Below are 16,840 nucleotides of genomic sequence, written 5' to 3'. Positions count from 1 at the left end.
ACAAATACCAGAAACAAATAAACAAACAAAGCTACGGTTTTAAACAGAGGGGATCCACAATGGTCCAAAGCGTGCAAAATCCCACGAGGCCTTTCTTTTTTTTTTTAAAGTTATTTTTTTGGGGGCATTTTTCCATTTTTATTGAGGACAGTGGATAGAGTCTTGAAAGGGGGGAGAGAGAGAGTGGATGCGGAAAGGGCCCCAGGCCGGATTCGAACCCCGGCCGCCGCGGTCAGGACCAAGCCTTGATACATGGACGCCCGCTCTACCAACTGAGCTAACCCAGGCGCCCCACGAGGCCTTTCTGATGGACTTTTATTATCCACAACTGCAGAGAGACATTATAAATCTATTACATACTCTTTGGTTTTTAATTCAGCTTTGATATTTTAATATGCATGGTTATCATCCAACAGTTGAAAAAGTTATTTCACAGTACAGGGCTCTGTTAATTACTTGTGCTACATTATCTCATCTCACTTTTCATATACATTTAGATTTGAGCCAATAATTGATACTAGCGAAGTCATGCTGAGAACAGTATCCGCTCTCTGCTATGCACTTACTGTACCATTGTCCCATTGCCATTTTCCCCTCTTTCCTCTATATTTTTCACTACCAAAAGAATAAACCTGCAGCAGAAACAATTCGTCGATTAATCGATTAGTCAAGCAACAGAAAAATGATTAGCAACTATTTTAATAATCAATTAATTGTTGAGAAAATGAGCAAAATCATTGCAAAATTTTGAACAATTGAAATTTTTTTTGAGGATTTGCTGCTTTTCCTTGTCATGTGTGATAATGAATTAAATATATTCTGCTGGGTGGACAAAATGGGCATTTTTCACTACTTTCTGACATCATGTGGTTCTCAACCTTCTTAGATCATTAGATCATGGACTCCCATTTGATAAGATTTTGGTTGTTAGATATGATTAAGACCAGAACTCTATAGTTGTCAATGACGGTTGAGGAGAAAATCATGGAGAAAGGAGGTCTATGATCAGAATAGTCACTCTCATGACTCTTACTCACTTCGGACTCATATCTATAATGAATTAAATAGTGATAATATTCCCCATTTTCCTTGATACCCCCTGGAACTCCCTCACCAACTGATGAATTAATGAATCAAGAAAATAATTGGGAGATTAATGGATAGGCTAATTAAAAAGTTTCCATAGTTGCATCCCTAAATAACTCTTTAAACCAAACGTGCTCCAGTGAGTTTTTCTGTATTCAATTATAATTGTATTGTTCTTTTATCTGATGTTACTGACTGTATGAGCCGTCTGTAGTGAAATCTCACACATCACCAGAAGAAGAAGGTTGGTATACATGAACTGCTGCTGTTATCGTGCCATATCACTTAATGACCAGCTTCATATCACACCAAAGACCGCAGCAATCAATCAGAGCGGGTTTGCATTTGTGTTGTTGAGCTATCTGAGGTCGTTAATCCCCCCCTATGTGGAATGTGTGTGCTCTGTTTCAACCTAAAAAAAAAAAAGCTACAGTCTTCCAGGAATTCTGACGTTCTTGTCTGGAGGGATCGAGTCACTGCAGAGGAACTGGGGCTCCGTTAATGATGGAGTGGTCTCTTGTCATCAGAGTGTGTTTATATTACACACACTCACAGGCTATAGGAGGAGCAATACGACTTTAAAAGGCACAGTCAAACAAAGAATCAAGTTGGTTTCAATTGCTCAATATTTGGCTTGAAGCCACACATGCCAGATCTCAAATACTAATTAGAGGCATGTTAAACTGGGTGACCCTGTCTTTGAGATACTATTTAGACTGTTTCATTAGTGCTGATAAATATGATGCTGAAGACAGAGAACAGGCAACCGTTAAAACTTTCTCCGTAATGAAAAAGATAGATTTCTTTCTCCCAAAAGATGTGTTTGAAAATAATAATTTTTAAATGATAACTAGCCTTTAAGTAAATTATTTTAAACAAAGCATTTCAATACAAAAGCTAAACATACATGTCTTCCTGGGATTGAGAAAGTTGCAGCAAAGCGGTATTTCCCTATCGTCACATTCTTTGCTCATTGTGGTAATTTTTTTTTTATATTTTCCCATCGTTGTGTACATATCTCAGTCATCCCGTAAACCTTTGCTCATCTAGTCTCAGAATGAGGCTCACGGGTATGACAACAGACAGTAACCGCTAGAGAGATATGTGAGATGTTTTCTGATGACTGCTTACGCCCCGGCCACAGCTGCTAGGGTGTGACAGCACGAAAGAGGCTGTGGTTTACTGTAAAGGACTGATAACGGCTGGCCTTGATCCTGATACACACACACCTGCTGGGATGAGACATAGGTGGTTCAGCAAAATATAACAACACACTTTCAACATCACTGACATGTGCAATGTGTTTCGTTAATAAATTGTATAGAATTATATTGATATATAGGCTAAACTGTCCACTATTGAATTCACAGCTTAGTCCATGAGTGGAATCATTGCTTTATAATGTAATCTATGCAGCTTTGTGCAGATTTTCAAAAGATAAACTATTATCATGTTTATCTTCGATTTGGAAATGGTCAACATCGCCCTTATTTTTAAAAAAGTAATCACTAATAGACAAATATCCATGTAACAGAATAGCTAACAGAAGTATTGATGGAAACACAAAATGTGAAATGTTCAACAATTCTCCTCAGTCAACATGATTAGATACTTAATGTAACCAAATGTGTCTTAATCTGCAGCTGAAAATAGTCCCAGACAAATACACTGTTTACTTCTATTTGAGTAATATTTGCTAAAAGCTACAGTGCCCAGCTGTTTAAGCAAATTATTTACCTTTTTAAAAAAAATTGGGATGGGATTTATTGACAATATCAAAGATTTCGGATCTCGCCAGCCTTTTCCTTTAAGTATGCAGTAGTTCTTTAGTTTAACCTGAGTCTTTATATTCCTATGTTTAAAGTATTTCCTCCTGCATTTGATCATCAGGAGCATCCAGCTTTGTATGTAAATGAATAGGCAGGAGAAGGGGGGATCTGAGGGCAAAGGTGATCATCAACATCAACTAGAGAACGGGGTGTGTGAAAAATCACTGGACCAGTGTTGTGTCTGACACATGAACCATAGAAATGCCCGCTCTCCCCCAGATCCTTCTTCTCCGTTTCTTATCTCCAGTCTGATATGCAACACTTTGAAGACGATAAGGGAGAGAATTAAAAACTGACAATTGTTGTTTTTCATGTGGGTCATAGGGAAGAGGAACAATATGCTAGTTGTTTAAAGCCGACATTTTCTTCAAGAGAAATTCATTTTAGGAAAAGGAATGTTTCCAAATGTACTGTATATCCTTAAAGTAATGAGTGATGATGGCCAGTGTGTTCACATGTTGTTATCTCAAAGAGCAGAAGCCTGGTTGTCACAAACGTCCAAATATCGCTCTGAGAAAGTAGTGAGGGAAGACAGAGGAATAATTGTTCTGCCTGACTTTTGTTTTTAATAGTAACCATTTCCTAAAGGCCACAGGCAGATAGGAGGGAAATGATGAAACATTACAACACAATGCTGTTAGCTTTGTTATCAGTTTGTTTCCATGCCCACACGGACAAGTGAAGGACTGGGCCTTTTCTTTTATGCCACTATCAGCATATCAAAATAGCACCTGCTGCTCTTTGGCAGTCCTCTCCTGCATCACATCACAGCCAGTTTAATACAGATTATTAATATTTAAAAACGTAAATCACCAGTGCTCTTGATTTAAAAAGAAGCAGCTTGACAAACTGTCTAACTTCAGATGCAGTAGCATGAGTACAGATATTTATTAAAATGAAAATTTCTTTTTCACGTGCTCTGCCAGGTCACATATCTGCGTAGTTTATCATCCGCCTCTCTGGCTGAAACAAACCCTTCTCATATTCCCTTTTACTCATCACGCTGTAGAAAGTTTGCGTCTTGTTTTATTTCTTGTTAAGGGTCAGAGGCAGTATTGACCATTTCCCTTCCTGTGCTCAGTGATGTTGTTTTAAACCCTGAGTAAACCACAGATTGATCTCTAGAATGGGTGTATTTGGGGACTGCCATCCGTCATAGGGGCTGAAAGGGTTGTTTTCTCCCGGCCCCCGTCACCTTTGATGAATCCCTGCTGAAGACTCCGCTGGGGAAGGCACGGCCAGCATTTGCCTTGGCTCACAGGCACTGCATTTTCTTTCATTCTCTATAGAGATACTTTTAATTGTGCCACAACCTTTTGTACATGCAGCACATTACTTTAGTGTGTTTGTTTGTAGTGGGTGGACCACAGGAGGTTTTTCCAAATTGTTTTGGGAGAAATTAATTTTCTTTGCTGCTATTTTGAAGTCAGCTACGTGGACATCCTCTGAATGTGTTCCTCAGGGATATATGGGTCTGCCTTTGCACTCGTTTATTTCCCAGAATAGAGTAAGTCAGAGAGCACTTTATCTTCTCCACCACCCAGATGAATCTGTGTTTAGCTTTTAGGAGCATTTGGAAGGTTATGACCCTTGTAATCAGATATGCTCGGACTGTAAGATTGTCAAAATCTGGGGAATAGATGGTGTTTTATTGTAGTTAAGCTGCCAGTATGCCTCTTCTTTTAGGCCCATGTGTTGTGTGGGGTATGTCTTTGGCCTAATGTCAAGCTGCTGTCGCTGCTGGTCAAGAATATTAGGTTAGGTTAGGTTATCTTTATTGTCCCATGAGGGGAAATTTGTTTTGCAGCCAGGGTTCACATAAAAACAGAATACAAAAAGACAACATCAATGACACATCAACAAAATAAAATACAGAGCTAGTGCAGGGAATGGAAATTTGTACCCAAGTACACATATACAATCGTGCAAATACGCAAACGTGCAAGTGTGCAATAGTGCAAGGGAAATGCAAAAAGTGCAGCCAGAGTGCTATATGCTATTGAGCATATTAATAGACTAATAGACTACTGATTTTGCACCAACATCCTGAATGTTCAATATCCAATAATCAATACACTTCACAACTGCAGCATCTGTAGGTCTGCCGTACGGACTCCATCCACCGAACTTCAAACAGGACAGTCACCAAGAGAGCATTCAGTAACATTGTGCAACATGTAACGCCACCTCAGCAGTTTGCGGACTGATTTCATCACTCTCACAGTGACTTTAGACTTCTCTCTCTTCTTTTGTATACTTTTTTTCTTCTCTTTGCAAATTTCTAGTGTACCTTCCCCCCAACCACCACTTATTTTTAAGTTGAATTAGGGGTCAGCGACTTTCACTGGAATCCTAGACTAATATTCCAGATGGTGTTGACAGGAACCGGCTGACACTATTCATCTCACAGCATCGTCTCTGGTCTTCTATCTCAAATTTAAAGTGGATTTTTAATGCCATCCCGAAAACAGGTATGATATCGAATGAAGTCACTTTGTAAAACTAATTAACTCGTGGCTAATTTATCATTATCCATCATGTTGTGGTCCAAAGGGTAAAGGTGTCCAATGGGTCGTTAGGCCAGGGGTAAAGAAAGTAGTTTGGATTGACAGACAGTTTGAGGCTTACTTTTGCTTTTTCCGTCATAAAAGATGTTTCTTGCTGATTTTCAATAAGTAATGTCCAGCAAATGCAGATTGATTATATATAACCTGATAAACATGATGAACATGTCCAACTGTTCAGTATTTCAAGATCTCCAATATGATGTTATTGTCTATCATATCATAATCTGCATTAATCCAATATGTAATCACTTTTTAAATCGTATTATATTGGCTTTTACAGTAACACTAACAGTGAAATGAGTTTCAGGAGTCCTGTCGTCTCATCACAGGTCAACTATAGGTTACTGAATGTACTGTAGCACAGTATATTTTTAAAAAGCAACTTTGTCACCGTTTCAAGCTTTCAAGGAAAGGAGGAACCCCACTGACAAATATTATAATGTTAAAAGATCTGCAGCAGCTGTCTTAAATTTATAGCATATTCCAACTTACTGCATTCCTGTGTAGTTCCACATTGAGTTAAGCTCGAGTCAAAACCTCTATCTCTTAAGCGCGCTCACACACGCACAGACACACACACACACACACACGCACACGCACAGACACACACACTCCCCCGCTCCTCGACTAATAAATAATTATCCTTTTGTGTGATGTGGCTTTGCTCCAAGGCCGAACAGTTTATGCAAGTTGCTTTTAGCAAAACAGTCCCAAAATGGGAAAATTCAGAGTACCTTTTCTGCAAGTTTTACCATTTTTACATTTTATAGATAATTTTTTTTTTTTAGCTTTTTTTATGCCTTTTATTAATAGTGACAGATATAGTAATGAAAGGGGGAGGTGAGAGAGAGGGGATGACATGCAGCAAAGGGTCACAGGTCAGATTTGAACGCCGGGCCGCTGCAGTAAGGACTCAGCCTTGGTACATGGGGCGCTCGCTCTACCAGGTGAGCTACAGCGGCACCCCCCATTTTTACATTTTGAGCAACGATTAATTAATCAATCTGTATACTCATTATGTGACTCATTACATTTTTTTTTAAACATGTCATTGCATCTGATATATTGAATAAAAAAACTCTCCCCAAACTTTGGATATTTAAACACGTACACCAGAATTAACACATTAGTGAAAACTGACTCTGACGCTTGTCTCGTCTCTTTCGTTTGTATAGTTGCCTCATCCATTTGGTAACTTATTTTGAAAGTGCGGTATGTTTCATAAAAACAGATGAGTCAGAAGAATCAGAAATGATGATGAATGTCTGAGAGGGGTCAATAATAAAACATTTCAGACTAGCTGTTTTTGAAATTACTTTTTAAAAAATATATTTTGTTAGCTTTAAATATGTGTAATTTTACAGATATGCAGGATGTTCTGACGCACATTAAAAATGTAATATTTAAATTTTTATAACTGAGCCATAAAAACAATAAATTTAAGTTTTAATGTGCGCAAACATGGACATGGACATCATGTGAACTTTTACCAATTTCTCTTTTACTTATAAAAATGTGATGGGGTAGCACATCAATACTAGCATTTCACTTGTTTTATTGGCTCACATTTGATGATGTGATGTGAGCCAATTAAACAAGTGAAGTATTTTATCCTCCTTGATTTTGAAATCTGGGATGTGCTACCCCTATCACATATTTATGCTTATTGGACTTTGGGTCTAGCACTCAACCGTGAATCCCATTGTTGAACGCAACCTCCTTTAAAACATGCTCTTTTACTTACTAACTAATACTCATGTAGCTGTTTCATGCTTTAAGTCCATCAGCACAGTCCTTCAGAGGAATTAACGACACCTATCTCCTCCTTGCACGCACTTATTCATACGCGCTAACACAAACATTCAATATGAGCAACACTTGAACTTGAACAAAGAGTGAAGAGCAACACCCGCTCATGCAAATGTGCAGTTAGTCAGAATCTACTCAGAAGTGTAGTCTGTGCTGTCCGGGGGCAAGGCGAGGGAGTCATCTTCTCCTCAGCCTCCCTCGCTCCTCCCCCCTGTTCAGTGAGTTATGCACTATTTGAGCCTTCAGGAGAGTAAGGAAAGTCAGACATTATAGAGACTGTTACCCTAGCAGACTCCCACTCCACAGATACCCAGGGAACTGGAGATTCGGCGTGCACATTTGGCCACTAAGTAATTTATATCCACTCTTCGGTTCATGACTTGTGGCAGGAAAGATGGCTCCTATAGTGTGTTGTTTGTTTCTGCAGAAGAGTTTGTGTATTGCTTCTTCAGGTAGCTGTTTTTAGGTAGTTAAACTTTACACTTTATTATTGTGTGACCTTTTTAACCTCCCAGCTGTGTCTTCTACTGGACTTACCATCGCTCCTTCTTTGGACTGTCTTGACCCGCCTTCACCAATGCTGACTGAACCGTGTGGAGCCATGTCGATGGGGTCAGACGTACGAGATCTGACCCTCTTACCTCCAGTGCCTCCTGTGCCATCCTTACCAGGCGCTGGTAGTGGTGGCTGTGGGATGTCTGTCGGTGGTGGCCAGTGGACCCAGCTGCTGGACCTCCACCCCGGCTCTCCCTACAGCTCCCTGCCCTCCCACCACTCCCTCATCAAGCAAGAACCAGGCTGGGGGACCACTGAGCCAATAGAGGACCCTCACTGTGGACTCGGGGCCTTCACGGTGCACTTCTCGGGCCAGTTCACAGGCTCGGGTTGTCGAGTTGGGGCCTTCGGAGAGCCAGCTCCAAGTCAACCAAGGATGTTTCCCAATGGAACCTACCTGCCCGGCTGTATGGACAGTCCTCCTGCACCCAGGAACCAGGGTAAGCATGATCATTACCGGTCTGTCTTCTCTCATCAGCTAAATGTTTGAAACTGTTGTTTTCACATCTAATCAACACAATCCAGATTCGATTGTGTGTTTCTACATTTCCTGCTGCGTGTGTTCATGATGTAACTCCATGTTTAGGAGTTGTCAGTGTTGTGTCTGAGCAGGATGTTATGTGCTGTACTGGGTCGTTCTGTCCCATGTCAGGAATCGATAACAGTTTCTTTACACTGGCTCTTTTCAACGGAAATGAATGTTTGATTTTCAGTCACCAGTAGAGTCACAACAACTGTTAAGGCATCAGTATAAGGTTTCACCATGCAGGTTTTATAACTGCATTACTTATTTTTTTCCCATTTGTCAAATGCAATACTCATAGTCATAAACTTTCAAATGGTAACTCTAATGCATCCTTCTAAAGTTCAGGTACTTTCAAGTATTTTATGTTGCTGAAGCCGCACTCCTTTGCAGTTTTGAATATCATGCACATCATTGTCTACAACTAACAACAAATTTGTGACAGTTTTAAGGTAATAGTTGAGCTTGTCTAACAGCAGCAATAATATAAAAATATCATTAGCACTGGGACAAAGCAACCCATGGCAATCCAGTATCGCGTACATACCAATCAAGATGATTTTTTTTTTTTTTTAAAAAGCATATATGAATAAATATATATATAATCTGTTGAGCTGCCACAGTGAATGTTGCATTAGTCATACAAGCTGTAACTCATCCAGTGAATTTAAATGAGCCAAGGACAGGAGGACAAGATACTGAATGCGCTCATCAGCTGATTGTAAATAAATGATGAAGTGTTGCATTGTAGAGTTTTGATTTTATTGGCATAGACAAGTGTTATTTCATATTACATGGATACTTTACTTTACCCTTACTGACTGTGTTTTCTTGAAAAAAAAGAAAAAAAAAGTCATAATTATTTTGCTGGTTAAACAAATTCCTCTGCCATAAAATAAAAAATAATAATAAAAAAAACTTCTTGTGTTAAGACCTTTATTTCTCTAGAACAATCCCCAAAACATAAACTAAGCATAAAATGGAAAAATCCTGAAGGGATTAACTGTGAATAATATACTTGATTTACTCTGAACAATACTTCCTGAATTTTTTTAATTCTCAGTAGATCTGCACCAAACAGATCAGAGGTTAAAAGTTATTTATCTGGAATCAAACTTCGTTTCTGTTTCCTGTCTCTACTTTTACTGTAAACAGCGATTGTGTCTATTGGGGCTCACTACTCAGAGGTCAGGTTTAAAGCTGTATGTGTCTGCTGATGTGACTTTCACAGTCAATATGCTGTGAGTCTTGTTTACTCAGTGGAATGTAATTTTTGATGAAGTGATTAAATACTCAGCGTAGTGCTCTGCAGGCTGCAGGGATTTAAGTAACAGTTTGTGAGTCATTTTTCTCAGAAAGCTTTCAACATCCCTCTCGGGCCTGACTCAGGATGTAGCAGCCTGTCTACGCTGCGTGTTCAAATAAATGTTGCACACACTTTGCATGTATGATCATTTTCACATAGCTTCCTCAAATGCAACGTTCTTCTTTAACTTTCTATCTATGACACACAAATAATTGCAAAAAGAGGCATAACAGTACCGTCTTTTGCAGTCTTAGTTGTAATTAATCAATTGATTTAGCATACAGGCAATTCATTACTTCTCAACTTTCGACTGGGCATATTCTACAGTAGCTCATCTCAGTCCGTCTGTGGTGTGTTTGCCAAATTTCTTTTTCCACCTGCCATAAATATTGCAACCACAAGGCCAAAGATGGATGGGGCGGGGGAAAAAGAATATGTTACAAGGAAAGAGGATTTAGTAGTTTGATGAATGTCTCTCTGTGGTAACCCTGCCAGGGACTAAGAGCTACTACCACAGATAACTGACCAGATACTGGAGACTTTGCGAACTTCATTTGCAAGATGGTAATCTAATGACTGGACCAGATCATTTTAACTTTCCATTGCTCCTCTTGTTGTTTTCTCTCTTTAGGTTATGGAGCAGTGGGTCTTGACAGCAACCCCAGTTATGGTCACACTCCGTCTCACCACACCCCTCAGCTCTCCAGCCTGTCCTTCAAACACGAGGACACTCTGTCACCACCAAACAACATAGGTAACCGTCTGCGTCCTGACACATTCTCACTAAATTGACTCGCAGACTGGAAGACTGTCATGTCACAGCAAGGTTATATAAGTAACCCATCATTTTTCATATCACAACAGAAACGCTATTATCCATTTTTCCTTCATCTCTTTCCGTCTCTGTCTGCACACACATTCATATAGGCAGGCATACATAAACACAGCCTCCCTCTCGCTCTTTAAGCACACGTATGGTTAATGACTCTGGAAATGATAACTTGAGGAAACAGCTTTATGCGACTCTGCTGGAATGTCAAAAACTGTCTGGGGACCAATATACTATATGAGCCTGAAAAGAACCACTGTTTCTGATTGACCTGCTCGCTCTTTGAAAAGAAAAGCTGTGCAGACATGCATGAACAAAGTGTGCATATGTCTTTATGTTCATTTTAAACGTATACTTACATATTTTATTTTCTATTTAACCAGAGTCCCTTTAGATTAAAATGTCTTTCTTTAAGGACACCTGGTCAAGATAGCGCACCATTACAATATTACAAAAATTATAAAATAAAGCATGTCAAAAACAGAGGGAGAATTAAAAATAGAGCATGTTACAAACAGACAAGACACAACAGATACACATAACACAAAATCCAGTTTAGGAATAGCAATTTCACTCTTCAGTTACACAGTTTTTTTTATCAGAGCTTTGAACTCTGATAAATATACATATATTGAAATATATACAGTCAAATACAAACATTTTTATACAGGATCATTCTTCTGGATAATTTTTTCCCGCAATAATTTATTGGGAGTAACAACAGGTGTACAGAAACATACAAATATAGCACAAATGTAAATGATTGTCCCTCCATATTTTGGTATTTTTCCACCAAAGCACAAAAAACAAAGTTAAATTAAATTTGAAAAAGAAAAGGAAAATAAATAAAAATACAATAAATAATAAAAAAGAAAGTACACATTGACAGTAATATAAATTATAGGATAAATCCCAAACTAAAGATAAAATAGGCCGATAAACTTTACCATGTACAAATTCGTCATACAATTAAGCTGATGGGGAGAAATACATTTCATATGCCATAAGTCTATTAGTCTGACCAAAGATTATTAACCAATCGCTAGAAAATGTATCATAAACCATTTTATTGGTTGATTAATTGTAATTTTTTAAACCAAAAATGTGAAGCTTTGCCCGTCTCCTTTGTCTTCTGTGATGATTAAATGAGTACTTTGTGTTTTGGAGTGTAGGTTGGACAAAACAAGCCATTCAAATATGTCAGCTCCTTGGGAAAAACATTTTATAGACAAAACAATTAAACAGTTATGGAGGAAATAATGTAACTTTTGTATTTGTATTTTCAGTTGACCAGCAGTACCCGGCTCCTCCTCCCATGTTTGGTTGCCACAATCCTTCAGAGTCCTGTCCGAGCAGCCAAGCTCTGCTGCTCAGAAACTACAACAGGTACAATCATTTGTCCCTGCATTGTTGCTTTATTTGACTCCTGCTACCTCTAGGTACAATTGCACTCTCCCCAAACACTTTCAGACTCCTCGCTCATCTATTAATGTCAGATTCTTTCCACCAACGCCACATGCAGCCCGCTCACTTGCTGGTAATTTTTAGAAGTGTGAACTCTCTCTGATCCTGTGTAAAGCCCTGCGTCTGCCTCGGCACTGTCTGGATCCTGAATCCCAATTTGTTCTGAGGTCAAGTGCTGCCCACTGGTGCTCAGCAGGCCAAAACAAACACTGAGTGATCTACTGCTGATGTGTCTTAGTCCACCCTGTGGAAAAATGAAGGGAAAAGTAAAAGAGACAAGTTCAGTGAGTGGGGGTTGTGAGGCTGGGAATCTGCTCATTTTAACCTCTGAATGTGTTTTCATTTTGATGCAAAACATCTCAAAAGGGTAAATTAGGATGAAATTCTTTGAATGCCGCCCTGCGATGTTGTTGGAGAAAAGGAACATGTTCAACCCAAATACTGGAACAGAAGTTGATAAGAGGAAGGAAGACTTTGCTGTTTGTTAGAACTTATGGCATGAACTGGAAACCCTCAAACAAACAGAGACATGCACACGCACTGGCTCTCACACACACACACACACACACACACACCGTGACTATAATGTCAGATATCAGTGAGTCTTTCCACAGTTGGACATAGCTCAGAGCTGATTAGCGAGCCATCACCATCCTTCCCTCAAGGACTTCTCAAGGAATGCCGTCCAGAATTCCCCCGAAACTTTAATGATACTGAGGACAGAGTGATGTCATGCACTGGTCCGTGGTGTACTAGGCACGGAGGCACTCACCCCCGCAGAGTGCACAACCGCATCTCCAAGAGTGTGTGTTTCTGTCAAATGTGTGTGTGCAGTAGTGTGATCTGCCAAGGTAAAGAATGGCTCAGAGCCCGTGTTTTTTAATGAAGCCAGTGAGGAGAGTGGTGGGTGGACAGGATGTGTTAATAAGAGAGCAATTTGGAGTTCCCCTCCGAATGAAACGTCTCCATTTATCCATACAAGGGAAGAGAAATGACAGGAAGAATGAGCAGTAACATAAATATTGTCAGTGTTTTCTAATTTCAGGATTTCCCTAGAATTAACTAATTAATAAAGAAAGAAAAATAAAACAAGAACCCCTTCATCTTTCATAACCTTAGAGCTAACCTTGTTCCATAACCTTTTGATTTGTATAACATATTTTGTTGCCTTAAAATTTCACAAACCAAATAATCTACAAACCTAATAACCTAGTTGTTGTTGTTGTTGTTTACCACAAATGTAAAATGCTAATGACTGTGCTGTATGTCTCACTCAGTGATAACCTGTACCAAATGGCGTCTCAGCTGGATTGTGTAACATGGAACCAAATGAACAACCTTGCGTCTTCCATTAAGAGGTGAGCCCTTATTTATTTATTTATTTATTTTTAATAACATGCTGTATTCTTCAGTTCTGTCCAGTGTTTGTGGCGGTGCAGAGGAGGAGGAAGAGGAGGATTTGACAACTGCCTATAGGGAAAACATGAAGTGGAGAAGAGATTATTCACATATGTTTGTGTGCAGTCTTGTGCTTCTATTGTTTGTTTTTAAGACTAGCTTTGAGTTACTTAAATCTTTTTATTAAAATGTTCAGCAAAAATGCCCAATGTTGGGCAAATATATTCCAAACTGATACAGAACATACACCAATGTAGTATCATATAAAAATAACAACAATGACAATAATAACTAATAGAGTAAGGCAGCCCTACCGCCCATAACCCCTTGATTATCAAGAATAGGTATAAGACACAATGAAATAAATATATAAATAAAAACAGAGGGTAGAGTTGGAATGCATTTCATTCTATGTTGTTTTAATTTGGACTTTTTGAGGACACTTTTTTTTTAGAGTGGAGCAGAGAAAGACTTTTGTGGATTTTTTCTCAAATATATGAAACTCTTCGTGGTTTTACCCTGATTTTACTATTAATTTGGACGGGATGAACACAATCTGACATGTCTGTACCTGTTCTATACCAACTATATCTAACTGCCTGACAAATCTATCAAATTAGTGGTTTAGTGGCTAAAACTGTCAGTGTTGCACTCAAACTTTTCAGGTTTTTAATTAATGTATTTAATTTTGCTCCTGCCCTTCAGTGGCCATGCACCCAGCTATGACAGCGAGCCCATAGTGCCGCCTCCACCCATGCTCGTCAGTGCCCAGTACCACATACACACACACGGCGTCTTCAGAGGACTACAGGTCAGTCAGAGCTCACACATACATGCATTACATACACAGACATACAGTAAATAAATAGTGAACGTCTCTATTACAAAGCCCTCTGACCTCTCCCTCTTATTACAGGATGTTCGACGCGTAGCTGGTATTGCTCCACCAGCTGCGAGGTCATCATCAGAGGCCAACGAAAAGCGTCCATTTGTGTGTGCTTATCCCGGCTGCAGCAAGAGATACTTTAAACTGTCACATCTGCAGATGCACGGCCGCAAACACACAGGTGAGGGGATTTAATCTTATACCACTTTTTCATACAAGACTGTTAAAGTTAAGTTTGAAAAAGATAATCCAGTGGTGGTGTATTTTAAGGGAGAAATGTGTTTTTATGCCCAGGTTTGAATTTGTGCTGCTGTGGTTGATATGGGTGGTTTATTTTGCAGGAGAGAAGCCTTACCAGTGTGACTTCACAGACTGTGGCCGCAGATTCTCTCGCTCAGACCAGTTAAAGAGGCACCAGCGCAGACACACAGGTACATTGGTGTCAAACTACTGCATGAGTTCTCTCCAGGGATGTAACTACCAATGAGGAGGTCATGACCTCAGGTTTTTTTTTTTTCTGGGAATTTGAAAGTTTTAGAAACATGGGGGGAGTTTACATTCCACAAAATAAAAAATAAATAAAACACAAGGTTGGTATTTTATAGGCAGATTCAAGTGTTTTCATACTCAGTATGTTTAAATTTGACTACTTTTAGCCCAATAAATAAATAAATAAATACTTCAAGGATTTAGTGTTTTCCCACGAGAATTGTATTGGAGAAGGCCATGAAGTTAAACACTGGAATAGTCACATTAAACAAACACATGGCATTATCAAACTGATAACCTTAAAGGATAACTCAAGACACACTTGACAAGCACAAGGGACCACAGGTCTGGTTGGCGGCAGAGCAAAACAGAGTAATGATGCCTGCTCCTAGTTATAAGAGCACTGATTGAGGGCAGATTGAGCTCACCTGTGTCTAGTTGACTCCAGACAGCACAGGTGGGCCTGTGGCTCCTCCCAGAGCACATCAGGGCCACGGCAGACATAGAAGACTTTCAACACAGACAGTTAACTAAATGAATAAAATATGACAAATTCAAATAATGGAAATAATTTAATGATTTTATTTTTGAATATCTGATCAAAATCTTGGGAGAGGGTTGTTGGAATTATGTGTTTAGTGTCATAAAACAGCGGTAATACTAACTAGTTCAAATTACAGCTTGACATGCTATATGTTGCTGTTCCCATAAATCTGGGCTTCAGAACAAGGTGCCTGCTTCAATACTGCATAAAAGGTCAAATTTATATCTATGTGTGAATTCTAAATGATTTTAATTTAAAAAGTGTTTTTTAAACACAAAAAGGTGTAAAAAGAAAAAGACAGTAAAATCTCCCTGAACTGTTTTAATTTGTAATTTGTTTCCACCTCCACAATGATTGATCTAATTTCTAACCTTTTGACCCTCACCCCCACCCTCCTCTCATTTCTGTCTCTGCCACCACAACAACCTGCAGGAGTGAAGCCCTTTCAGTGTGAGACGTGTCAGAGAAAGTTTTCACGGTCAGATCATCTTAAGACGCACACTCGGACTCATACAGGTAAAACAAGTGCGTATACCTTTATTTTCTACCTCCCCATTCTTCTCCCAGTGACATTTTTTGCCTCTGACTTTGAATTGAATTCACTCTAAAGCAATGATATCTCTTGTTTTTTCCTTGTTCGTCCCCTCCTCGTCAGGTGAGAAGCCCTTTACCTGCCGCTGGTCCAACTGTCAGAAGAAGTTTGCCCGCTCTGACGAGCTGGTGCGCCACCACAGCATGCACCAGAGGAACCTGACCAAGCTGCAGCCTGCCATCTGAGCAGCAGAGAGGAGGAGGACGAAGAGGAAGGTGACAATATGTTGTGCCAACTAGTGGAGGAAGACGCTGGAGCCTGGTCAGCGGTTATGGTGCCTTGCCAGACTCTGTGAGGTGGTGAGCACAGCTGATGCCTCCCTCTGCCAGCCGACGACAAGAGACTCTGATGATCCTCGAGATCTTCACCTCAACTAGCACATAAAAACTGAGAGGGAACAATACCACAGTAATCCTGAGCCAAGAAGAAGATGCTTTTCATGTGAGATGAGGAAAAATGTTGATACATTATTTTGGATATTTTAGTACACTTGCACTGGCTTCTTTTTTTATTGTTAAAATTATGTCACTTTGAAAATGTGCTGGACAATGTAAACTGGATTTTAGGAAATGGATTTTTTTGTCCATTAAGTTGTGCATTGGGGAATGTGAACATCTTTATATTCTTACAGTATATACTCTCCAAATTGCTTTGTATATATGTGGTGTATTTGCTTACCTTTATAGGCATTCCTTTTGTATTTTCTATGTTTTTTTTTAAGTTTATAAAATGTTGATTCACATTGTTGTCGAGGAGTGTGTGTGTGAGAGAGAGAAAGAGAAGAGGTGTTGGTGTTGTCAGGTTAAGAGGCCACCTATGAGTGGTGGTGGTGGTGGTGGGATGATGGGGGTGACAGACAGTAAAACAGCACCCCACTGCGACTCTGACAGGGTGCAGGTCTCACCCCCCTAAATCTCCGACACACATCTTCATAACTAGGAACATCTGGAGCCCGATAAATCT

General features: G+C 39.5%; 1 protein-coding gene across 3 annotated transcripts; it reads left to right on the top strand.

Moving 5' to 3' along the window:
* Positions 1–7,393: 7,393 nt before the first annotated feature.
* On the top strand, positions 7,394–16,619 carry wt1b (WT1 transcription factor b). 3 transcript variants are annotated; one of them, XM_074613488.1, is made up of 9 exons: positions 7,394–8,286; positions 10,307–10,429; positions 11,791–11,890; positions 13,246–13,326; positions 14,072–14,177; positions 14,283–14,433; positions 14,594–14,683; positions 15,718–15,801; positions 15,941–16,619. In XM_074613488.1, the coding sequence occupies exons 1-9, from the start codon at positions 7,869–7,871 to the stop codon at positions 16,060–16,062; spliced, it is 1,275 nt and encodes a 424-aa protein (XP_074469589.1). In that variant the 5' UTR covers positions 7,394–7,868; the 3' UTR covers positions 16,063–16,619. The 3 variants fall into 3 exon arrangements, with proteins under 3 accessions (XP_074469589.1, XP_074469580.1, XP_074469597.1); XM_074613479.1 differs by having other exon boundaries at positions 7,406–8,286; positions 15,718–15,810; XM_074613496.1 differs by lacking the exons at positions 7,394–8,286; positions 10,307–10,429; positions 11,791–11,890; positions 13,246–13,326 and having other exon boundaries at positions 13,640–14,177; positions 15,718–15,810.
* Positions 16,620–16,840: the final 221 nt, after the last annotated feature.

The sequence above is a fragment of the Sebastes fasciatus genome, chromosome 2, assembly GCF_043250625.1.
Source record: "Sebastes fasciatus isolate fSebFas1 chromosome 2, fSebFas1.pri, whole genome shotgun sequence".
Lineage (NCBI taxonomy): Eukaryota > Metazoa > Chordata > Actinopteri > Perciformes > Sebastidae > Sebastes > Sebastes fasciatus.
This window is presented reverse-complemented; position numbering and strand designations above follow the sequence as displayed.